The sequence below is a fragment of the Oculina patagonica genome, chromosome 4, assembly GCF_052425735.1.
Source record: "Oculina patagonica isolate OP01 chromosome 4, crgOcupat, whole genome shotgun sequence".
NCBI classification, from domain to species: Eukaryota; Metazoa; Cnidaria; class Anthozoa; order Scleractinia; family Oculinidae; genus Oculina; species Oculina patagonica.
Window position 1 is genome coordinate 652,815 of NC_135761.1, and position 25,649 is coordinate 678,463.

Here is a 25,649-nt window from a genome sequence, read left to right on the forward strand (position 1 = left end):
CAAAAACAAGAAGGCGACTATTCCAGAGATCAAAAGACAGCGATAGTGAGTGCTCGGTGAGTAAGATTATTTTACTATTATACTTCTAAACTGAATACTAACCGAATATCGAGACGCTCGAATGGCGGTTTTAATAATGAGTCTTTGGGTGATGTGTGACATTCCCCATGTATTAATGAACGTTGTCAATGAAGGTTTAGCTTTAACTTTTGCGCTCCGAATATCATTCACTGCAAACTAAACATGTAACTAAGTCATCTACGCAAAAGTGCGTGCATATATTTGCTTAACAGTATCATAATGATTAAATCCAAGAGTACTTATGAGTCTATCATTCATTCACATACACTTGAATTCATTTGGAGTCTTTGTGCAAATTCATGGTTTTGTTTAGCAAAGGAAAGGTTTGAGAGAAGAAACTAGAACGGTTTTCAAAAAGCACATGCTTTTTTCCGTTAACTGGCGTTACATTTTCCACTGAAGAAGGGGCAGTAGCCCCGAAACGTCTGGGAAAAACTTTCAATCATCGGCGCATTTAACATTTACATTTTAACATTTCTATGAACTAACTATATGCGCTACACAGCCACACGAAAATTTAATATATATGCTAACAGCCGAGAGAAACGCGCGCAGGCTGATTTAAACACGACTTCTATGCAACTTATTCCCACTAACCAGGTTATAAAATCGATTTGTTTCGTTAATTCAAACTTAACAAAAATTGGATTATACATGTATGTTACTCTGTAATATATGTTTATTCGCAAGCAGTGAACAATACAGTAATCACCCAAAAATTACGTTCGCTCGGTGCTTCCAGTTTGAGTCGATGTATTCAAACTTAACAAAAATTGGATTATACATGTATGTTACTCTGTAATATATGTTCATTCGCAAGCAGTGAACAATACAGTAATCACCCAAAAATTACGTTCGCTCGGTGCTTCCAGTTTGAGTCGATGTATGTATATTAATTGTGAAGGTGTGCTTTAAAAAATTTAAAATGTCAATGTGAGTTAGTTTGACACTGTTTTTTTTTCTGTTATTATAAAACTACAAGAATGCTGTCAGGAAAGTGTGGCAGGAACTGACAAGGCAAGAGGATCAGGAAAACCAGCTTGAATACAATTTGAACACCAGGTGAAATATGTAATAGATTGGTTCTTTTTAGTCTGCATTTACGTCGTCTGGACGCGGTTTACCGGCGTTTTGAGGAAAATGACATAACTGTGAATAATCGGCTAAGTAATCGACTTTAGACCATGACGTTCACTGTCTGAAGGGCTATAAAGCGCTGCATAATAACAGTTTTTCTATCTGCAAAATGCGTTTCGTTGACAATTTGTAGCCTGTGTACAGCCGTCCCGCTCCCCTCAAAAAAATCGGGGAGGGCACGTCGTTCCCTCTCCGATTTTTTTGAGGGGAGCGGGACGGCTGTACACAGGGTAACAATTTGTTGAATAATAAAACAGATATCCTGCTCAATTATGCGGAATATCGTCTGGGGGTATCAGGCGCGATTCGCAGAATAATTGTTTAATATCCAACTCGCGCTCATGGAATAATTGTTAAGTACACAACAGTTATCCTGCGATCTACTTACATGTATTGCGCGTCAGCCAAGTCATGTGGGGGGAAGAGGAGAGCGCTTACCGTAACTTTTAGTTTTTTTTGTTGCGAGTTGTGATGGGTTCGTTGTATTATTTGTTTGATTGAGATGAGATTAATACGGTGGCCAAGAAGGGACAAGTTCACAACGCTTCTTCTTGAAAATGCAGTGTTGTTCTGTAGAAATCTAACTGTTATTTTTAGAACTGAATTTGCGAACAACACTGCATTTTCAAGAAGAAGCGTTGTCCCTTCTGGGCCACCGTAGATTTAACTGCTTCAATTCAGCAGTTAATTATGCGTAATGGGTTTGTATAGTCTTTTATTCATTACCGATCATTACCTCTATCGTAGGTTTAATAGTCCATCAAACCAGGCCATGGCAAAGAAAGTTGTCAAAGAAGTGCAGTCAGTGTATGGCAAGAAAAAATGGAAAAAGGCTATCATAAGAGGTAAATTTTCTCGTAAATGTTGTATGTACATTACCAATTTTTTTTGTCTTTTTGATTACTCGTTTTAACAATATTATTCTCAGTTAAACAGTTTTAAAGGGCCTCAATAAATTTGGAATGATGTAGACTTAAATTTCGTTTTAAGTTTGTTTAATTGTTATCGCTCTAGATCTGTACATGTAGTACATGTATTTTGGGCTTGTAATTGGCGAAACGCCGTAAGTAGCCTCCCTTATTAATAAATATTCTGTTGCATTTTAGTTGCCGTTCAACAACACTGGAGATCCTTACGTGACGATGCAACCAGAAAAACAAATAGCAAGTTCGAGGAACACAGACGAAAAGTAAAGCGGAACAATCGTTTAAAGAGAGTAAGTATAAGAAACATACATTGTTGCTCCTTGATGATTAACTGGAGAGTTTCAGCTTTAGCCTTTACTTCTCTCAAACGATTGGCATTAACTTTTGTAAGACTGGTTTTCACTGGCCATAAACATAAGCGCATAAGAAGAGCAAACACTGTCCGATTAGACATAAACAAAAACCAAAAGAAAACGAAACTATTCGTTCTTCTTGTGCTTTTCGTATCCCTTCGGGGCTTATTATTCCTGTGCATGTTGAGAACAGGATGATAAGAAAGAGTGTGTTCAATCTTCTTATGCGCTCTTGTGCTTGTACTTAACTCGGTGAGAATCAGCCTTTTAATAAAGTTCTAAACGACAATATTTTTAGTCAAACAGAAAGTTAAAGTTCTTTTTTTGATGCGTTTTCCCTTTCTATCTTTTAGAAACTATTCAGGCGCCTCCAAATTCTACAGAAACGCACTCTGTCAGAAAATGACAAAGACAAGGCGAAAGAAATCCTATCTTCCCCGAATGCGATTGACTTTATGTCATCAGAGGAAAGTGAAATCGATGATCCAGATTCGACGAGTGGTCCAAAGCAAAGAAAAACAAGAAAACTGACGTGGGAACGCACCAAGCTCAGGAACATTAAATCAAAACTAGACGAGGCTCATTTAAATGGCCTGAGCGAGAAACAACGTCGCACAAGTGCCCGTGTAAACAGAACCGAGACGGCATCTGTACGGCCCTGCCCGACCAATGCCCCTAGTTGGGCAGTACGCAATGATTGATAGCCACTGGACTGAGTGTATTGACTGTGTCATAACCACTCATACAAATTTTTTAGCTTCAACGAACAGTGTGGAACCTTGAAACGTTCATAATCAATATACATTTTAATAAAACATATATCATTTTTCTTTATTCTTGGGGACAATCAGGTTGTTTCCATTTCCAGATTTGCCAGCAAGTTATGTTATGATGCGTAAGACTTTTTCAAAAACAAGATCAGTAAAATAACGAACGCTACTTTTTCAACAACAAAAATGATTATAGGAAAGGAAAATAAATAAAGTTTCGGTAGAAACTATCGGCGTCCGCAACTGCTATCACACAATTACGCGTCCAGTATTGGGCCTGATTACGTCAACGGAAACAAGAAAAAATAACATGTTTCCGGAACGTTACCTGGTATTTCCGTCACTTTTAGGCCTGTTTACGTCGACGGAAACCAGCAAAAATCATATTTCCGGAACGTTATCCCGTGTTTCCGCAAACTTTAGGTCTGTATACGTCGACGGAAACATGAGAAAAACATATTTCCGGAACGTTATCGCGTGTATCCGCAAACTTTAGGTCTGTATACGTCGACGGAAACATGAAAAAAACATATTTCCGGAACGTTATCGCGTGTATCCGCAAACTTTAGGTCTGTATACGTCGACGGAAACATGAAAAAAACATATCTCCGGAACGTTATCGCGTGTATCCGCAAAGGTAACCATGAGGTTCCGCTTGCGGAAACCGTTGTTTCCTTCAGCTGAAACATGACGGAAACATGTATAAAATTGGTCCGGTTCCGCTGTGTCCGCAGCAACGGAAACACGAGTAAACGCCACAAAACCGCAGACGGAAACACGAGTTGTCCGTCATGTTTCCGCAACGGTGACACATGTTTCCGCAACGTTTCCGTTTACGGATTCTTGGTATTTCGTCCTGTGCTCGAGTCCGTTCTTTGTTCCTCCCCGAGAAAAGAGTCAAAAGTCCCTGAACTGAACGATGTCAATAATGAGACACACAACAACCTGTGGAGTCGCCAAATAATAAAAACAACTTTAAGCATGGGTATTTTGCAGCAAAGTGCGAAGCACAAGACAGAGCGTTCTACATTACTGTGAGATTAGGCGTTCTTTTCTTCGCGACGGGAAGAAAGAGAGAAAAAAAAACGAGAAAAAAAAAAGAACGCCGTATCGCAGGTTGTATTGAGAAGGGAGGTACAGAATCTGGAGGAGGAAGAAATTTTGGCTAAAAAGATAGGGAGGAGGGAGAAATTTTAGCTCCAAAAATAGGGAGGAGGAAGAAATGATGCAAAAAGTAGGGATGAGTTACCCTGCTGTCCCTCCCCCCGCTGAATTTTACAGGACAGTTAAACTGTCTGTCTCGGCTCGTGATTCACGTGTCCTTTCGACACCCGCTTCAACGTCTGTTTTGCAGGATAAAATTAATAATTAAATTTTCCCAGCCTTGAACATTTTATGACTTTCTTTTTATTGCTTTTTATTTTTTTGCAGGCTCATCTTAAAATAGCAATTTAGGAGATGAGGAAAGGGAGGAGGAGGAGGATGTAAGTTGCGTAATTTCCGGTCCATAACTGACTTCCGGTTCTTAAATTCTAAATTTGATACAAAACAAAACTCTAAATTCACTTAATCAGATTAAGATTACTTTTGGAAAGAAACGAAGATAATTCCTGAGAATATAAATAACATACAGTTGGAACTGTTATTTGTATTTTTTTAAGCATTTCAACAACTTAACCGAGGTTTCAGAACTAAAACGATGACATTTGTTAATATTTCAGTACGATAGGTTGTGTAGATAAAACGCAAAATTTTTGAACGACCGAAAATTATCCAAATGAAGACGCTTAGTTCGGCATTGAAAATTTTCCAAAATTTCAAATCCGAATATTTGTTGAATGGAAAGAGGTCATGATTTTGCTCTGCCAATCGTTTAATAAGCCTAAAAACTTTGCAATGATCTCCAATCCTCCTCTGATAAACAAATATTTGTCACTATTTTTCTCCGTACTAGTCGGAGAAAATGAAATAGGGGTTGTCACAGCGAGCAACGGTTTATATCGACTGATGAATATTTTATTATATTTATTTTAGATTTGCTGTCACAGAGGGAGAAGAAATTTGATTTATTTAATGTAACCCAAGAATAATGAAAAAAAGTGTTACTAAAGAGATTGAAAATTAAGATTTTGTCCAGCACTTTATTCTGCCTCAGTAGTAATGGTTGTTTTCGTCTCTAAAAAAATAAATTTAAATACTCCTCTTATTACTCACTGTGTAGTTTTGCTTTAAAGAACGCGACACAAATTTACATCCCCGAACTATGCATTGGCAAAACATCCAATACGCATTCTTTCTCCACAACCCATCCCAAAATGAAGCAAAGTATAATTATTTTTATTGTAGATTTATTTTTTTTTATATTTTTAAAGCCGGAAATAATTTATTTGCCTCTTTTTTGCAGACTGATTTCTTTGGCAGTGAGTAGCGCACAGTTTTACTATTCCGTTCACTTGTCCCCAATATTACACGAGAATCACACAGTCTTTAATTTTCTCATGTTATTCTTCCCAGTCAAGCGTTGTACTTAACTAATTGAATTCGTTTTAGCCACTTGTATCCCAGTTCTAAAGGCTAGTTGCTTGTTTAAACAGTTTTCAGGCAATATTTGCTTTTAAGCAACAGGCATTGACCCGTTAATTGAATATTTCATTACAGCTTATAGCTTGACGCGACATTTCAATCAAAAGCAATAAAAAGAAAGTCATAAAATGTCCAAGGCTGGATGTTGAAAAAATAATGCTGCTAAGTTCATCAAGTAAAACATAAATAGATAAACAAAATTAGAAATAATTCTTCAAGAACTTGTTCAAGAAGAAAGGTGAAGCAGCTATACTTAGGTCAGTATTTACACAGATCTTTTCTCCTTCTCATATAAAGACGAAACAACGTTCAATTTCGTTCGGTCCTGTATGCCTTTCAAATTTCTTAGCGATAGTAAACAAGGGCAAACTTGTGTAAATCTTGAATAAAGCACTGCAAAATATTTAGATTAAGGATTTAGACTAAAACGTCTTAGGGAAATTCCTTCCTCAGTCGAATGAGACGCACCACCCATAAATAATGCCGTTGCAGAAGATTCAGGCCGAATTCACTTCTATAAAGGAAGCTTCGATTTAATCACTTTATTTATAAATTGATTTGCCATTTACCGCTCGAAGTGCTAATAAAACCTTTGCTATTTTATTGATGTATAAATATTTACTATATACTCTTAGTACATCACTAAATTGAAAATCACCTCAATGCAGCCAACTCATCTAGGTACCAAATCTGAACACAACTTCGCCAGCAAATTTGCAATTTATTAATCCTTCCAAAAATTAAACGAGCACGAATACCTGTACGGTAGTGTTGCTAAAGGATATTAGAAAAAGATTTTGCCGTCCCTCTCCTCTCGAAAAAATCGGGGAAAGGAACATCAGTGTGTTACACCATCGTTAATCGTGTTCCATTCCGGGTGGGTTTCCCGGAATACGTTCCTTTCCCCGTTTTTCGAGGGGTGAGGGACGGCTGTACACAGGCTGTTTATCAATCATCATCATCATCGTTTATTTGCCACTTCAGAAAAAAATTTTTAATTCAAATTAAACAGTAAGGTAGGGCGAGGAGACCTCCAGAAAACCACCAGGCTTACAGGAGAGTTTATTCACCTTCCAGATGCAACTAAATTTTAATTTAAACTATAACTTTGATGTCTGAAGCAATGGACAAAATTAAACAACAAACTGCAACATCTATAGAAGCGCACTGCGAAAACTACTACTGAATAACAAATAAAATACGATTTAATATTTTCTATTCAATTAAAATTCTTGGGATGAGCAAAGATCAGCTGTCAGGTGTAAAATGTGTTTCCAAACAAAATTAAAAAACAGATAAACTGTAGAACAGTGGGAGTGTACACAACGAGTTATAAAAGAAGTGAGATTCAAGAATTCTTCACTCAAATCCAATCTAGTAATTTCGTTGGTTGCTAACATGAAGATGCTGTGTTCTGTGCTGTTGGCTGTTCTCGCTTCACAAGCGTTCGTCTTTGCTTTCGACGATAATGAGACCATGGCTTGGGTGAGTAACTTCCCATCTTTCAACGCCAGCACTTTTTTAACTTGTGTTTATCGACATAAGCCTAGCTTTAAAGGGACTGTGTCACGGATTTAAGCCAAATTTAGGGATCGGAAATGACCATCAAATTCTGTGAAATATAAAATTAACATCTTAAAACAGTAAAGGAACATTTCAATAACTCAGCAAATACAAAATAAGATACCAATGGCCAAAGCGACGAAGATTGAAACGGATTGAGATATGGGTTTTTGAAATATTGTTGGGCTGAATAGTTTTAAATTTAAAATATGACGCCCGCGGGAGACACATTTGGGTGCAAAGATAAGGTTTTACCATTTAGATCCATAGAAGTAATTTCTTTGCAAACAGCAAGTATTTGGCAAAGCTAAATAAAATAAACTTAACTCAGCCGTGACACAGTCCCTTTTATTAACGAAATACAAAAACCCTCAACTTGTCGCGCAACATTGTTGCATTGCCAGTTGAACGAGTTGTTGCCTGTATTTCTACCGCGCGCTCAACTTGTCTCGCAACAAATTTCGGTATTGCAAGTTGAAAAAAATTGTTTCAAAAAGTAGAACTCGGTTCTACTTTGTGCAACATGTTGCTGCAATTTGCACCACTAAAATTTGTTGCGAGACAAGTTGAGCGCGCGGTAGAAATACGGGCAACAACTCGTTCAACTGGCAATGCAACAATGTTGCGCGACAAGCTGAGGGTTTTTGTATCTCGTATTTCGCCGCCTTAAGTCGAACACCTTAGGATTAACAGATTTTTAATAACAGCTTGAACACTGATTGAGTCTAACTGTAGCACATTATTTCCTTCGGTAGAAATTTCTGACCAAATACCGCTACATTTCTCCTACACGATCGGGAAATAATAACATGGAAACAGCCATCAAAAAATTCCAAGACTTCACTGGTCTGCCTGTGACCGGAAAATTAGACCAGGCTACCATCGCACAAATGAAGGCACCGCGATGTGGAAATCCGGATAATGCCGTATCAAGCCGCGTCAAGAGGTTTAACACTGCTACCCCATGGAATAAAAACCGCTTGACGTACTTCGTGTCATTTGGAGCAGATTTGCCGCGAGCTGTTCAAGCCAGAGTGTTCGCCAGGGCTCTGAAGTACTGGGCTGATGTATCGGGATTGTCTTTCTCTAGAGTTCGCAGCAAAAGAACTGCTGATCTTAAGATCCGGTGAGTATTAACAAATTTTTAGCAAGGTTTCTAGTTACTTTATATGCGCATCGCAGCAGTTAACGTTTGAGAACGACAGGGCATTTTCTTACGGCTTTGTTATTATAAAAAGGTTACTGAATTTAAGGTTCTTCATTTTACGTATACGCACCTCATTATAAGTTATTTCATTGAAAAAATGGGATTTGGGACACTGAGACCAGAAATCGAAGCCAAAATAATGGGACTGACTCAGAGATTTGGGCAAAAATTGGGCAATCATTAGGCTGGGAAATGGGATTTGGGCAAAATTTGATCTGAAAATGGGATTAAAGTTAGACCCCACATTCATCAGCCCTATTATTTCATTAATTAATTAATTTATTTATTTATTTATTTATTTACTTACTTACTTACTTACTTACTTACTTATTTATTTATTTATTTATTTATTTATTTATTTGTTTGTTTATGTTTTTATTTGCTATACAGCTTTCGTAAACAAGACACATACATGCAAAAAAAAATTAGCTACTTTAAATTCAGGTCATTTTAATGCTCTTTAACTCTTGTCGTGTCTACTTGTTTGCACAGCTTTGGAACACGGCGGCACAAGTGCGAGGATAGTTTCGACGGACCGAGCGGAGTGCTAGCACACGCCTTCTTCCCTGATGATGGCCGCATACACTTTGATGAAGCAGAAACATTCACTGTTAGAACATCCAACGGAATAAACCTTTTGTGGGTTGCTGTGCACGAATTCGGTCACGCACTGGGCCTCGACCATTCTGATGTCAGAAATGCTGTCATGTACCCGTACTACGAAGGATATGTGCCAAACTTCGATCTCCGTCAGGACGACATTGATGCAATTCAGTCCTTGTACGGTGAGTTTAACATGACACAATATTGCATTTTGGCAGGTACAGTCAAACCCCTATTAAAGGGACTGTGTCATGGATTTTAACAGATTTTTGAAAAGCCAAAATTTATATTTGGGTCGTAGGAAACTTAAAAATAATGGTCCATTTTTATTAACAATTGCCTTTTAAGAGCACTGAAACTGATTAAAAGCGTGATTGGCTACGAATGGCTCGGATGGAAATGGATTGCAATTTGGAAACGTTAGCCAACATTTTCAAGTTGTTTCCGCGCGCCTTCAAAAAAATCGATATTTATAGCCGAAGTTTGATTTTTATCCCCAAATAACGGTTATATCTTCAATTAAATGTTCAAAAATGTTTTTCATGGGTAAAGTTGCCTACCACTTATTTCAGAACAGTTTAGACCAAAAAACTGCGAAATCCCTGTGACATAGTCCCTTTAAGCGGGCAACCCCTTTGTCAAAGTCCCGAAATTATTGCCAGTGTAATACTGTCAATAAAACCCTTATTGGGCGAGCACCTCTGTTACCACCTTTCGGACGTTTCGATGAGGATTTTTTTTATTCGTATTCTGGCCTTGTTTTCAACAACAACCTAATGACAGACGAGAGTCCAAAATAGCAATTGACGACTGATGAAAACGTTCAAGCACACGCCTAATCCTCTTGACGTGATTTCTTAAGCTAAGTGGTGATGTTTTAATTTCCTGTCAATATAGTGATGTTTATACCACACCTTGTGCTAGTTTCAGATGAGCCGGCCCTATTAAGCGGCTATCCTCTATTAAGCGACCTCTAGCCATTTCACCAATTCAATTGTATTTGATCACTAACAAGGTCGATAATGCAATGGCAACAAGAGTAAATAGAATTGCCTTGTAAAAAAAAGATATAAAAGCCCTTCTATCCTTCTGGCATGATACAGTAAAAACCCGCGCGGATTCTGATAGAGAGTCATGAGTGGGAGGATTGGGAGCGAGCGCAAAGCGCGAGCGGTCGGTGATGGGAAGGGAAAAAGCAGAAAGGTTTCTTTTCCTGCCCGTGTCTCCCTTCGCCCCTGCTTTCCTCAATAATTAATTAGCATTTTCCCTCAACGATCGCGAGCGACTGGGGACGAGGCAGCACAGCTGGTACTTCAAGTTTCCTTTCTACACCCGCTTCAACGCCTGTTTTGCAGGATAAAATGAATAATGGTAATGCCCGATTCCCTCTATAGCGCGCGCCTGCAGGGTATCACGGTAGTTGTATTCATCGAACCATACGCGAGACTAAGCAACGATGCACGTTGCTGAGTCTCACACATGGTTTGATGAATACAACTACCGTGATTCCCTGCAGGCGCGCGCTATAGAGGGAATCGGGAATTGAATTGAGTATAGCGCAATTTGGTCTGAAATCATACGCGTGATTCCAAAATCGAACGAGCGTGCAGTGAAGCCAAAAAATAGTGCGATTTGTGAACAAATCGCATTGCTGAGAGCCAATCAGAGTGTAAGGATCACCAGTGATTTCAAAATGGATATATTAAATATTACATAAATTTCCCAGTACGGCCCTCGCAATCGATTAATAACAAATAATTATCATCCAAAGTTCGAGGTTCATCTTTCATTTCTTTATATCTTGGATTGAAATGAGACTAAAAAAGTATCTTTTATTATTTATTTTTTTTTTTTCAGGCTCATCTTAAATATTAATTGAGGACGAGGAGGAGGAGGATGTAAGTTACATCATATCCGGTCTAAATCTGACTTCCTGTTGACAAATTCCAAATTTGATAAAATGAAAGTAACGGCTATTAATAAGTTTTAAGAGAAATTTATTACCCTAAAGATTTGAGTTGAATGGATAAAAAATCGTTGAGATAGTACAAAACAAAACTCGAAATTCACTGAATCAGACTTAGATTACTTTTGGAAAGAAACGAAGATAATTCCTGAGGCTTGATATAAATAACCTACTGCTAGAACTTTGTATTTGTATTTTTTAAGCATGTTAACAACTTAACGGAGGTTTTCATAACTAAAACGATGACTCTTGTTTATATTTCAGTGCAATAGGTTGTGTAGATAAAACGCATCATTTTCGAAAGACCGAAAATAATTCAAATGAAGAAGCTCAGTTCGGCATTGAAAATTCTCTAAAATTTCGAATCCGGATATTTGTCGATGGAAAGCGGGCAAGTTGTACTAGCTTTGCTTATCGTTGAGCGTAAAAAAACTTCGCGATGATCTCCCTTCTTCTCGCTAGTCAGTTTGTAATGCAAAATAAAACTGAATGTGAACAACAAAATAATTGTTTCAACTTTCTCTGATATATAAACTTTTAAAAATTTGTGACTTTTTTATGTACTATGCGAAGGAAATGAAAGAGGGGATATCACAGCGAGAAACGGTTTAATTCCGACTAATATTTATTAATTTATTTATTTATTTTAGATTTGCTGTTACAGAAGGAGAAGAAATTGTGATTTATTTAATGTAACCCAAGAATAATGAAAAAAAATGTTAATAAAGAGATTGAAAATTAAGATTTTTGTCCAGCACTTTAATCTGCCTCAGTACAGCATTAACGTTTATGTGGGTAAAAGTGGCGAAGAAATCAGTTTCTAGCACAAAAGCACTGAAAAACGCTAGCTTGCAACGCAACTAGCACTTGTTTGAACAGCTGACTGGCAGCATTTGCTCACAAACAGCAGCAAGGCCTGCTTTTTAATCTTTTATCAAAAGCGATAACTAAAACATCATGTATAACTGAACAGAAAAGATCTACAAAATTATGAATACTAAGATACGCAATACTAACTGTATGAGAGCCGAGAGAAAATATATGTCAGCCGCCTCGGTACTCTTCAAGCCGGTCAAGCTAAGTAGTTCCCAGAGCCTGCGCCCCTACTCACAGGCCGCAAAACACAGAAAAAATAACTAAAAGTGGCTATAAGCCACTAAACTCGGAAAAGTTATTATGAAACAAGAATGAAAACAACAAATGAAAAAAAGTTGCTAATACAAATGATGTTATACTTTCCAAACTTCTTTTACTTCACTTTGATTGTCATCAAATACTGATCGAGAGCAGACCGAAAGGCCAAGAGATAGAGTTCCCATGTTCAAATTATTTCTTCTTTTTTTTTTCCTTTGTTATGAAGGTAACGAAAAATAATAATAATAATAATAATATCATTGCTATAAGTCGAGCGATTTTTTTTCATCAAATCGTACTGAAATAAATTCATCTTCCTTTTTTGGTTGTTTTTCTAACTGGTTCTAAAAAACCAAAGGTTTACGGTTCGGTAGAAAAAAGAAAGTTGTGAAAGTGAAAGAAAATCCTAGAGGCTCGCGTAAGAGGAAAAGTGAAGGAGTGAGGAGTGAAGGAGGAAGGAGTGAATTCACTTCGCCCACTACAACTCTTTTCCGAGTTAAAAAGGATATGTTGACATAAGTGAATTTCCGAAGCCGTTTTCTTTCTTTATGGCTTTATATAACCCCAGAAAGAAGCAGCAAATGAACAAATTTCATTTTAAATTAAATAAATTGAATTTGATTTTTGTTTCGATGGAAAAATGCAATAAGTTTGTGTTTAATTTTCGGCTGAGCAATTACCTTTCCTCTAGCATCTCTCCGAACTAAGTTAATTTGAAAATTTTCTTCTAGCTTGGAGATAAAGCTTCCGTCTACAACTGACACACGAGAAATGTAGTAAATACAAGTAGTTGTTTAAACAGCTAACGGAGAACATTTGCTCAGAAACAGCGGACAGAGGCTCGCTTTTGTGAAAATGTCAGCTGGCCTTTTGCGCTCTCCTTACTCTCCTGAATCTTAAGAAGGAATGAAAAAAAAATTTCATCGTATTACAAAATTTGTATGTTAAAAAAGTATGTTAAAAAACTGAACTTTCATCGAATTAACAAGTTAATAGCCTCAATAGGTCAAAAATATGATATCTTTTACCTCTTTTGACGTTTCTGTGGCAACAAATTTTGATGTTAAAACGACCTCAAATTGGTTTATTGATAAAATCTATACAAATTTGTATTAAACGTTACTCCTCAACATTATTGGTGTCGCTACGATAGAATGCCAAAGACGGAGCCAATGTCTAGTTTAAGTTTTCATAGTAATTTATATATAAAGTTTCATTCTTGAAACAATGACGAAATAGTTGAAAGAAAATAGAAAAGTAACTAGTGTGGCTTGTAATGTAAAGAAATTACACTGAAATGTTTGTTCACCTTCTAGATGAAAGCGATACTGAGGTAACCTTTACAAACACCAACAATGTCGGCAACAGGTTCTCTGAACAAAGAGTTGAAGGTCAAGGTTACCTCTTTTAAAAGATCGTCAGTTTGGGAAGCTTTACACATCTGTCAGGTGAAGTTTACAGAAGTTGTTTAAGCCTACAGCACTTAAGATTTAAGATTGGTTAGGTTCATAAATCATAAAAGTGATGTTCTGATGGTTGGTTATATGTGAAATTTCTTATGAAATCTGGAGAGCAAACTGACGAAAAATAATACCTTTCATCGTTTTACAGCGCCCTTCTCCTCTGCTCCTCCCTCGCCCCAAAAAAACACTGTTACGTCCGTATCTGCTCTTTGTTTTACTCATTCAATTTTTTTTTATTGAAGTTCTGTTTCAGTTAAAAAAAAGAAAACAAGTGCAATTATTTACCATTACCATGAAACCGAAATAGCCTTACTTACGCTCTCCCTAGGGGAGCAGGGATGGCGCAGTGGTGCCGAGAGCGCTCGCCTCCCACCAATGTGACCCGGGTTCGATTCGGCCTCTTTTTTTGGGGGGGCCGGCCCGGTGTCATATGTGGGTTGAGTTTGTTGTTGGTTCTCTTCCTTGCTCCGAGGGTTTTTCTCCGGGTCCTCCGGTTTTCCTCCCTCCACAAAAACCAACACTTCCAAATTCCAAATCGATCAGGAATACACGGCCCCACAAGCTTATAGCTTTAATCCTTATCGTGTCTAAATAAACGCAATTTATTATTTTATTTTATTACTATATCAGTACGTAAATTCAGAGTTAAGCCGGTAAATCTCCAGTTTAATTTTTTCTTAGTGTTTGTTTACAAAGTTTAATTTTTAAAACAATAAAGAAGTAAATCAAAAAAAGATAAGTGGCATTTGTACCGACTCAAGAAATTGCATTGAAATGTTTGTTCACCTTTTAGATAAAAGCGATATTGAAGTAACCTTTTCAAACAGCAAAAATGTCGGCAACAGTTTCTCTAAACAAAGAGTTGAAGGCCAAGTTTAACTTTTTTTTTCAAAATGGTGACTGGAAAACCCAACACATCTGTCAGGTGAGGTTTACACAAGCTGTTCACACCTACAAATGGTGAATAATAAAAGAAGTGGCCTTCGAAATACTTCACTTACAAAACCAGAACCAAACAAGTACTCAACATGCTGTGTTCAGTTTTGTTGGCCATTCTTGCCTCACAGGCGCTAGTCTTTGCCGAAGACGATGACACAACTGCGGCTTTGGTGAGCATTGAATTTCTTCATGATATAATGCTGTTTATTTTTCCAACTCCATGTGTTAACGCAATAGCTAGACTATGTTTGCCAACGTTTAAGCTGAACATTGTATAAAGATTCGCTAGTTGATCAGTTTAAAAACATTTTTTGCTAACATATCGATAAAATAGTCACAATGCCTTCTTCTTTTTAGTGTAATATCCAAGCTGTTCTTAATGCTAGGAGAAGGCGTTGCATACGATACCCTTTTTTGAAACCTCAACAAATGAATAACCACGGATAACGTTTTTCTTTGACAGAAATTTTTGAGCCAGTACCACTACATATCTCCTTCACGTTCAGGGAATCATGACGTGGAAACAGCCATCAGAAAATTCCAAGAATTCACTGGTCTGCCTGTGACCGGTGAGTTAGATGAGGCCACCATTGCACAAACGAAAAAGCCCCGTTGCGGAATGCCTGATGTCGACGAAGAAGGCCGCGTGAAGAGGTATAAGACTGGGTCCAAGTGGAACAAGAAGGACTTAACGTACTTTGTGGAGTATGGAGCAGATTTGTCGCACTCCATTCAAGACCAAGTGTTTTCCAAGGCTCTGAAGTACTGGTCTGATGTATCGGGACTGTCTTTCTCCAAAGCTGCCAGCGCGTCTGTTGCTGATCTTAAGATCAGGTGAATATGCATAATTTTGGTTATTTCTTTCTTTGAGTTTCTATTTGATCCGACTTCTGGAAGATGGATGTACCTTTATTAAGAACTAAAAAGGCTTATCGGTAAAACTCTAAGATTCTTTGGATAAAAATTAGCAAAATATAGTTAAAAATATGCTATAATATAAAAACTAGGTAAACTAACTTTTAAGTCTGTGGAGACCCTGTGGACTACAAATGAAAGCTATTGGCGCCTTTCTTTGTCTTTTTTTTCGGCGGTTCTAATTTTTTTGACCCGGGTCAAAATTTTTTTTTTTTTTTGACCCACTCCCCCCCAAACCAAAAAATAATGTCCATAGCAACAACTCTAAAACTGTAGTTAAGTCGGACTCCCGTTAAATTAATTTTATTTCCTTTGCTCAGCTTTGGAAGTCAAACTCATGGTGGAAGCTCTGAGAGAACGTGCGCTTATCCATTCGATGGAAGAGGTAAAGTTCTAGCACACGCCTTCTTCCCGTCAGATGGCCGCGCGCACTTTGATGAAGATGAAACGTACACTGACGGAACATCCAGCGGAACAAACCTTCTGTGGGTTGCTACTCACGAATTCGGTCACGCGTTGGGTATCCACCATTCTGATGTCAGAAATGCTGTAATGTACCCGTACTACACTGGATATGTGCCAAACTTCAGTCTACAGCAGGATGATATTGATGCAATTCAGTTCCTGTACGGTAAGTTGTATACTAACTACTCTTTTATTGGGAACAAGGCTAAAATACAATGGACATACAAATAAAAGAAACTTAAACTTTTGACATTGTAAAACTTCAAGCTAAAAATCAAGAAAGCGCTGCCGTCAAATGAAAATAAAAATGATAACAATAATGATAATATTATTACTTATTTGACCACTCCTCAAATGGCGCTTGAACTTAACATGGTTCCCAACTGGCAGGAGGCAGACCAGTTGGCTATTTACAAGCGTAGCCGAGAAGTTAAACTACGGTCTACTATTTAATTATTATCATTATTTTATTCTGTAGGTAAACCTGGCAGCGGAGGAGGAGGAGAAGGATGTAAGTTGTTTGCTTTTTTTATGCCGTCTATGTTAAATCCGGGTTTCGGCGCGAAATAATTACTCGTTGAAATTTGCACGTGAAATTTTCACGTTTCACTGCCATTTTCAAAAGCAATGTTTGCACAGATCACATCACAGTTACATGGCATCAGTGGCAAGGAAAAACTAAAGCCAAAGATTAGGTTTAATAACAAAACAAAACGAAACAAAAACGTTCACTGGAATCAGTAATAAACTGAAACTCTAAATACAATGATATTGATGAATACGAAGTTTCCAATCGGTTAATTTGTTTTGTTCACTAACAACATCACAAAATGAAACAGTTAAGTTTTTTTGATCATTTTCACAGCAACCAAAAATGTAGCTATACAGCATTTGGAAACTTAGGCCCCGTACACACTGATAATTCCGTCGTTGATGCGTCGTCCACACTGATACGATTGAAAACTCTCATCGTTTTTAGCCTGTGAAGGCTCTCTGGTCGGGGATTGGGCGAAATGATAGCGGCAAGAGAAAGGAGGGGGAGGGGAGAGATGAGAGATCCCCCGTTTTTATTCCTCCTCCAGGGCTTTCTCGACTCGCTCAGCTCGCCGATCAAATTGGAAGCCTGCTCGCAGGCTAATCGTTTTCAACAAAAACGCATAATTTAAAAACGCATCAACGAATACACGTGTGGCCAATAGGCAAAAGCGCCCAACAAAAACGCATATTAAGTTTGGACGCAGACATTGACCATTTTTGTTTGTTTTTTGCTGTAGCTTGCGTGGATAACAATGCGAACTGTCAATATTGGACATCATACTGCAGTTACCACTCATATGTAATAGCCAACTGCAAGAAAACATGCAATCTCTGCTGAAGGTATCTTTACGGCGTATAATAAAAATAATAATATTTATTTTTTTTTACCGAGCTTAAAAATTTTTCTTTTTTTTTTTTTATTATAAATTTTTTGTATTTGTATTTCTGTTCTTTAGTTCAGGCGCGTGTCATTTCAACTATAAAATGGCCGCCCGTCTCTTTTTTTTTGGCCCCCCCCTGGGGGGGTTTTTTTAATAATAAGCCTGTTGATCGATATTGAACGGTTTTGTTATTGTACATCCGAATATCTAATAATTTCTTATTGTCATGATATGCTACACAATTTCATCCAGTAGTTGCTGTTTACAGCTGTTACAAAACCCGAGTACAAAACTAAGGACAATTCCTTTCTGGAGGAATAACAGAAAAAGAAAAAAAATGTACTACTTGGAAAGCAGACAAAGAAGCAAAAAAATATGAGAGAAAAATAGCTCTAACATGAGTAAAACACCCTGAGCATAGCTAGCATTCAGACTGTTCTGCATTTCTAATTTGAAAACTGCCTTGATATTATTCCACACAACATGGCACATTTAGTCCTGTTTTATGGAATGTTATAATCAGAAATGGGCTCAGTTGGACAAAACATTAGCTTCATATTAACCCGCACTCGCCACCTGCCTTCCCACGCATAGTAAAAGGTTTCTTGGTAATTATGTCGGGAAAACATAAAATTGTCGGCAGAGATTAGGTACTGTGACACCCTTACATAAGCTATATAGTTTTCGGAGAGCATGCCCAGCTACAAACGGACTGATGAATATTTTGGTTTTAATTTATTTGCAGATCGTTGTCACAGAAACAGAAGAAAGTTTGATTACCTTATCTCATTCCCACAAGAGATCTGGGAACGAGATTATAATGTAACCTTGGAAAATGACATGAATGTTAATAAAGGGATTTCAAAAAAATAGATATGCATTCATTACTAATATGACCACTTTAGTCATCACTGATAGTTTTAGTATGTACAGGCCCATATTATACATAAATCATTCATACGCTTACATAAATCATTTATTCGATCGATTTCTAGAATCATGAGTTTGGGTCACCTGTGGTAACAAGACAGATTTTAGAGACAAGTACAAAGCCAAGGTCTTCGGTGAAGCGCTGTTTATTTCAGGTCCTTCTCTGATCACAAGCGTTGTTAGGAGCGTAATTGAGAGTGAATTATTACGTGTTTTAGAGTTACAAAGCAATTCTATTTATGTGAAAAAATAAAATTAATCACTTTTCGCACGATTACATGCTATTCATATGCGAACTAGAGGTGTTTGCAGATGCCGCAAAACCCGAGAATAAAAGGAATGCGAAATGAGCAAAAGTTGCTTGTTCGTGCAAAAATTTGCAAAAATGGTATATATATCTGAATTCCTTCTCAAAGAATTGGTTCGCTCCGATGAAAGCTAGTAACTCATTTTAGGTTCTGACGAAAGGACTTTTAGTTTATGGTTGAAGAAATATATGAAACTTAGCAAAATGTAGTTCATCGGAGAACAAAAGACCTTGAAGGTGTTAACTCTCGCGAGCGAACGTAGTTTTTAATGAGGCAAGTGAACCTTATCATTATGCGAATTCGAGCTGCAAAAGTGCGAACGATTCCGCAAATTAATGAACAGTTCGTTTCCGTTATATCAGTTATTTTGCGATTTAGCCGAAAACACCTCTTGCGGAAAGCAATAAGTTTTACAATAGAGAACCGATTCTAACCTACAATAAACAACATCTCTAGAACTTTTTTGTTCCCAAAGTTAAATAGTTAAAAAGGATTCTTTTTGAAAAGCTAAATATGAGTACCCGTTCAGCGGTTGCGGAAAAGTAGTGAGAACTAGGGCTTTCCACAAGTTGCTCGGCAACCTTTCATATTTTGATGCATTTCGAGCAATTTCTAGACCAAAGATCTCCGAAGATTCTCCGAGTGTTGTTCGAAGGCCATACGAACGTTTCCGAAGATTAACGAAGTTTGCAGAAGATGTTCGTGGAACATCCGAAGACGTTTCGATTTTCGACTCATTCCCCATTTAAATATTACAAAATTAATCAGGAAATATGACGTCATCGATATCTTCATGACTATTTTAGTGAAAGAAATCCTTGTAAATCGGCAAATTTATTGCCTTAAAATGCTATTTATATATTCTGTGGCAGTGAAATTGCATGAAACTGCTTAGAAATCTTACCTTCAAAGGGAAATTAGCATATATTTGGAGGAATTTTCTTAATAAACAGCAGCGTTTTGGATTTTTTGGGTCAGCTTTCGAGCAACTTTTTTAATCAAAAGCAACGTTTTGTCGTACTGCCTTGTTCTATTCCTTTTTGCAAATTTTTGCACGAACAAACAAACCTTTGCTCATTCCGCATTCCTTTTATTCTCGGGTTTTGCGGCATCTGCAATCACCTCTATGTTCGCATATGAATAGCATGTAATCGTGCGAAAAGTAACCGAAATTATTTTAAAATTAAAGACAAAATAAGGTTGCGGAAACAAGGAAATTTTTTTTTGACAATCTAAATATGCCGGAGTACCCGTTCAGCAGTTACGGAAAAGTAACTAGAACTGAGAGGTAATTTTGAAGTAAATTGCAACGCGATTTCTCACTTAGGAGGGTCTCAATGGGGTTAACCGTTTTCTAGCCGTTAGGCTTAAAAATTGAAAAAAAAATTAACCTGTTAGCCGTAAAATATGTTAACCGTAACGACTAAGTCAAGAAGTTCGGCCAAGAGTGATTTGACCTGAAACTTTATGTCTCGTGGAAATCAGCGGCAAAATAATTTAAAATAAAATAGGCTAGGTTAATTTTTTTCATCCCAGAATGGTCCTAAGACCTTAAAATATGTTATCAATAATATGAATTAATTAACTTTTACCATTTTACAGCAATGAGAATTAATTTTTAACGCTTCTGTTAAACGTTACGTAAAGAACAACTAACCGTAAGTCGTAAAAAAGCCAACATAGTAACCGTTAACCGTAAAAGCCACCACAATCGAGACCCCCACTTAGCTCGCAAACCCAATCCTTGCTTTCAACAAATAGTCAAATAATCTGAACACTCGAGCACGTAAGAAATCTATTCCTAAAAAAATCCCGAAATGTGCTTCTACATAGGTGTAAGCGCATGATATCGAAGTAACCTTTGCAAACACCAAAAATGTCGGCAAGACAGTGTGTTGTTTTCAAAATGGCAATGATGATGTGTTCAAGACAGTGTCGATGTTTTCAAAATGGTGATTGGGAAGCCCTGCACATCTGTCAGGTGAGGCTTACACAAGTTGTTCACGCCTACACATGGCGAGTTATAAAAGAAGTAGCATTCGAAATACTTCACTTACAAAACCAGATCCAAACAAGTACTCAACATGCTGTGTTCAATTTTGTTGGCCATTCTTGCCTCACAGGCGCTAGTCTTTGCCGAAGACGATGACACAACTGCGGTTTTGGTGAGTGAATTTCTTCGTAATATAATGTTGATTGCAATACCCTAGACCAGAAGTACATAATCTGGATTATGTACTTCTGCCTAGACTTTGTTTGTCAACGTTTAAGCTGAACATCTCATAAGATTCGATCGTTGATCAGTTTTAAAACATTGTTTGCTAACATATAGAAAAAAAGAGTCAGAATGCCTCGCTATCCCTTTATTAAAACCTCAACAAATAAATAACCGCGGAAAACCTTTTTCATTGCAAGAAATTTCTGCGCCAGTACCACTACATATCTCCTACAAGTTCAGGGAATCATGACGTGGAAACAGCCGTCAAAAGATTCCAAGAATTCGCTGGTCTGAATGTGACCGGCGTGTTAGACAAGGCCACCATTGCACAAACTAAGAAGTCACGTTGCGGAATGCCTGATGTTGACGAAGGAGGACGCGTTAAGAGGTATGCGACTGGGTCCAAGTGGATCAAGAAGCACTTAACGTACTTTGTGGAGTACGGAGCTGATTTGTCGCAGTCCATTCAGGATGATGTGTTTGCCAAGGCTCTGAATTACTGGGCTGATGTATCAGGACTGTCTTTCGCCAAAGCTGCCAGCGCGTCTGCCGCTGATCTTAAAATCAGGTGAATATGTAGAATTTTGATTTTTTTTCTTATCTCGACAGATCGTTGGGCTTATGCGAGTGATAATTCAAATAAAAGCTGTAACAATCAGTATTTTTGTGTGGTACTACACCGCGGTTCGAAATTTCAAATTCTAGCAAGAAAGTTACTCAGCGCAGTATCTTCATGTCGTACTGTTTGTTATGCTGTAGAAGGTGGCTCTAACTCAGTTAAACTTGAGGATAAATTCGTATTTATCTGGCGGTTTACAGTCAAGAAATTATGGCGGTTTCGGCCTTTAGGAGAAAACGAAAGTTTTTTTTCTGTTTAGAGAGAACAAAATATGGCAGTTTGCGGAATGTACGACACTCTGTAATCGACCGTCCATTGTGTGACCATTCAAATGAATGACGTTAAGAAATAGTTTATGATGTACTTTACACTATGTTGTAAAAGTAAGTTCTTAATTTTTAATTCAGGCGTTTTAAAGTGGGACCGCCTTAGCTAGCACTTTCTGGCTAATGCCTCTTGCAAGATTTCTATTTACAAACCAATGTCCTTAGCAACAACTTTAAATCTGTAGTTAAGTGAGTTCCAGGGTTCGTACGCGTCTTGAAAACCCTTGAATTTCAGGAGTTCGATTTCAAGGCCTTGAAAGTACTTGAAATTATTTTTCGGTCCTTGAAAGCCCTTGATTTTTTAAAAAAGACTTCAAGGCAATGAGAAGACCGCCAAAATAAGCGATTTTTTTAGTTCTTCAGCAAGCACATCAACGGCACAACAGACTGGAAATCGTTGATTTGGGGTAAATTTCATGAAAAAATGTTCTTGAAATTTCCAAGAAGGGTCCTGGAAAGTCCTTGAATTTTTGGCTTGAAAAAGTGTACGAACCCTGTAAGTCGGATCCCCCTTAAATTAATTTTATTTCGTTTCCTCAGCTTTGGAAGTCAAACTCATAGTGGAAGCGCTGAGAATACGTGCTCTTATCCATTTGACGGACCGAGTGGTGTTCTAGCACACGCCTTCTTCCCTTCAGATGGCCGCGCGCACTTTGATGAAGATGAAACATTCACCGACGGAACATCCAGCGGAATAAACCTTCTGTGGGTTGCTACGCACGAATTCGGTCACGCGCTGGGAATCGCACATTCTGAGGTCCAAAATGCTGTCATGTATCCGTACTACACTGGATATGTGCCAAACTTTAGTCTACAGCAGGATGATATCGATGCAATTCAGTTCTTGTACGGTAAGTTCAACTACAACAGGTATATTGTGAGTGGCGAAGGAAATCTTTCAGCGGGAACAAATAAAGGTTAAAATGCCATTGACAATTTTGACATGTACACCGTTAAATTTCCAGCTACAAATCAAGAAAGCGCTGTTGTGTAATAAGTGAAACTGTGAAAATCAATCGTCCCTGTATGAACTGAACGATGTCAATGAAACACAAAATAGCCCCTTCAGATGAAAACTAAAAACTCCGGCAAAAACAATCTCAAAAAAAATAATAATAATAATAATAATAATAATAATAATAATAATAATAATAATAATAAAAATATAATAATAATAATAATAATAATAATAATATTTTTTTTTTTTTTAAAAAAAAAAAAAAAATTTTTTTCAAAATATATTTAAAAAAAAAAAAAAAAAAAAAAAAAAAAAAAAAAAAAAAAAAAAAAAAAAAAAAAAAATAAAAAAAAAAAAAAAATAAAAAAAATAAAATAATAATAAAAAAAATAAAAATAAAAATAAAAATAAAAATAAAAAAAAAAAAAAAAAAAATGATAATAATAACGTAACTATAGGAAAACGATAATCATATATACCTTCTGGTTATTTACGTATTTCGCAGTTTTAAATGAGGATTGTTATTTTATTTTGCAGGTCAACCTGACAACGGGGAAGAGCCAGAGCCACGTAAGTTGCCTTGATTTTTCTTTTTTCCGCAAGCAGCGGTTTCAAAGCTGGGTTCGGGATGAAATAAAAGGAATAATTTACATGTTTCACGATCATTTTAAAAAGAAATGTTTGAACAGATCCAGATCTTAGTAACAGACATTTCATCAGTGGCGAAGAAAAACCAAAATCAAGGATTAGGTTTAACGGATGAAAAAAAGCAATATCAAAAACGTTCACTGGATTTAGGAATGAAAACTCTAAATGCAATAATATTTTTAGTCCTTACAAGCGTTCACCTTTTTTCAACAAAACTAATACTTTACCTTAAGGTAACTATTTTTAGCGGCTACTAATTTTAGCGATTTTTTCAGAGCAAGATTTAGCGACTTTTTAATTACGCGATTTTCCGAAAAATTTAAAAAGTTAGTGATATTGTGTAAACCAGTTTTTAATGAACATAAAGCTAAGATGGAAATAAATGTACTGTAAGTAAAAGAACAAACTCACTTGAGATTGAACGAACATTTGCACTGCCAGAAAGAACAACTGCTACCGGCATCTATTTTTTAAAAGATTTTTTCAATTCGACTACTGATGCTAATTTTGTTTCCCTTTGGGGTGGGAGGGGAGGTATTTAGATTTAACGAGTATTAAATTGGACCCGAGATAAATTTTAGCGAGTACTAAATTTAGCGATTTTAGCCCCACTCGCTAAAATCACTAAAATTAGTAGCCGCTAACAATAGTAACCTTAAGGTAAGAACGCATCAACGAAAACTCGTCATATCAGTGTGAACACGCATGGAACTGGAGCTTGCTCCAGGAGCCGAACCTCTCGACCAGTTCACCCATAGTTATCAATTTCCTATTTTGAATTTTTCATTTATTATATACACCTAATTGCAATAAGGTTGTCATAGAAAAAAGAAAAAGGAAAAAGTCAAATAGGAATTAATAAGCGCGTGCATGGAATTATTTGACAAGGCCCAAAATGCTCAAAATGATAAATCAATATCTTGTTACAGCAAAAAATGTGGACAAAAAAGTGAGATAAAACCGTAACGTGCACGTGACTAGCTATTATTCCTATTTACCTTTTTTTTTACTTTTTCTATGACAACGATTGCATAGGTGTATGTATATATTGTATTTTACCTATTTTTAATCACTGTAATTATGTTAAAGCGTTGGTGTGATATTCGAATGGACTTTTAGATGTAGATATTCGACCAGTACACACGAGGGAGCATTTTCAAGTTTGCTCAATTTGCCCCGGGATCTTGCTCCCAACTATTTAACGGGTTTAATGTCGTGGAGCATTTTGCGAGGTAGAATACTGTTCCCCGGGGATAAATTATACCATGAAATCGTTGGTCAGATATGGTGGAGCCTTCTTCCAGTAGCCTGTCTCTGGGGCTTACCCGGGAGCAAACCCCTTCGTGTGTATCGGCCTTTAATAAGGACAGACGTTGACCATATTTGTTCGTTTTAGCTGTAGCTTGCGAGGATATCAGTCAGAACTGTCGATATTATACATCATACTGTAGTTACAGCTCATATGTACAAGACAACTGCAAGAAAACATGCAACTTCTGCTGAAGGTATGTTTACAATGTATAATAAAAATAGTAGGCCTGTTGGTCGATATTGAACGGTTATGTTACACCTGAATATCTTGCTATGACGATGGCAAAGGGAAATAATTTCGTATTGTTAAAATATGCTACACAATCTCGCCCATTAACTGCTATTTACAGCTGTTGCAAAACCCGAGTACAAAACTAAGGACAATTTTCTTTTTGGAGAAATAAAAGAGAAAGCAAAAATTGTATTACTTGGAAAGTAGACATAGAAAAAGATATGAGAGAAAAATAGCTCTAACAAGAGTTAAATCCACCTGAGCATAGCTAACATTTAAACAATTCTGCATTTCTAGTTTAAAACTGCCTTGATATTTATCCTCACAACATGGCATTTGGTGTCCTGCAAAGCTGATTTAACTATTGCCGAGACCTTTGGTTCTCTTGAACTCAGTATGATGAGATTTTATGAAAAGTTCAGGGGCGGATCCAGGGGGGGTGGATTGGGTGGCTAGCCACCCCCCTTGATCCACCAGAAAAATGAAAATAAGAAACTAAGAATAAGAAAATAAGAACAATGTCCATCCACCTCTCATAGTCAGGCGGCCGTTCAAAGTTAAGGACGGCCATTTTTC

The 25,649-nt window shown here is 37.1% G+C and overlaps 4 protein-coding genes across 5 annotated transcripts; all 4 read left to right on the top strand.

The window, feature by feature from the left end:
- Positions 1-846: 846 nt before the first annotated feature.
- Positions 847-3,528, top strand: LOC144652051 (uncharacterized). 2 transcript variants are annotated; one of them, XM_078512090.1, is made up of 4 exons: positions 847-1,143; positions 1,966-2,084; positions 2,325-2,434; positions 2,851-3,528. In XM_078512090.1, exons 2-4 carry the CDS (start codon positions 1,991-1,993, stop codon positions 3,196-3,198), a joined length of 552 nt encoding a protein of 183 aa, XP_078368216.1. In that variant the 5' UTR covers positions 847-1,143; positions 1,966-1,990; the 3' UTR covers positions 3,199-3,528. The 2 variants fall into 2 exon arrangements, with proteins under 2 accessions (XP_078368216.1, XP_078368217.1); XM_078512091.1 differs by having other exon boundaries at positions 1,966-2,063.
- A 3,690-nt stretch (positions 3,529-7,218) lies between these two features.
- Positions 7,219-11,931, top strand: LOC144652052 (hatching enzyme-like). The gene is made up of 5 exons (XM_078512092.1): positions 7,219-7,335; positions 8,169-8,539; positions 9,113-9,405; positions 11,081-11,121; positions 11,840-11,931. The coding sequence occupies exons 1-4, from the start codon at positions 7,249-7,251 to the stop codon at positions 11,089-11,091; spliced, it is 762 nt and encodes a 253-aa protein (XP_078368218.1). The 5' UTR covers positions 7,219-7,248; the 3' UTR covers positions 11,092-11,121; positions 11,840-11,931.
- A 2,763-nt stretch (positions 11,932-14,694) lies between these two features.
- LOC144648076 (matrilysin-like) lies at positions 14,695-17,480 on the top strand. The gene is made up of 5 exons (XM_078507712.1): positions 14,695-14,895; positions 15,189-15,559; positions 15,961-16,271; positions 16,584-16,616; positions 17,380-17,480. The coding sequence occupies exons 1-5, from the start codon at positions 14,815-14,817 to the stop codon at positions 17,478-17,480; spliced, it is 897 nt and encodes a 298-aa protein (XP_078363838.1). The 5' UTR covers positions 14,695-14,814.
- A 2,519-nt stretch (positions 17,481-19,999) lies between these two features.
- Positions 20,000-25,033, top strand: LOC144648077 (matrilysin-like). The gene is made up of 6 exons (XM_078507713.1): positions 20,000-20,049; positions 20,827-20,926; positions 21,177-21,547; positions 22,465-22,775; positions 23,420-23,452; positions 24,927-25,033. The coding sequence occupies exons 1-6, from the start codon at positions 20,000-20,002 to the stop codon at positions 25,031-25,033; spliced, it is 972 nt and encodes a 323-aa protein (XP_078363839.1).
- The last annotated feature ends 616 nt before the right edge of the window (positions 25,034-25,649 follow it).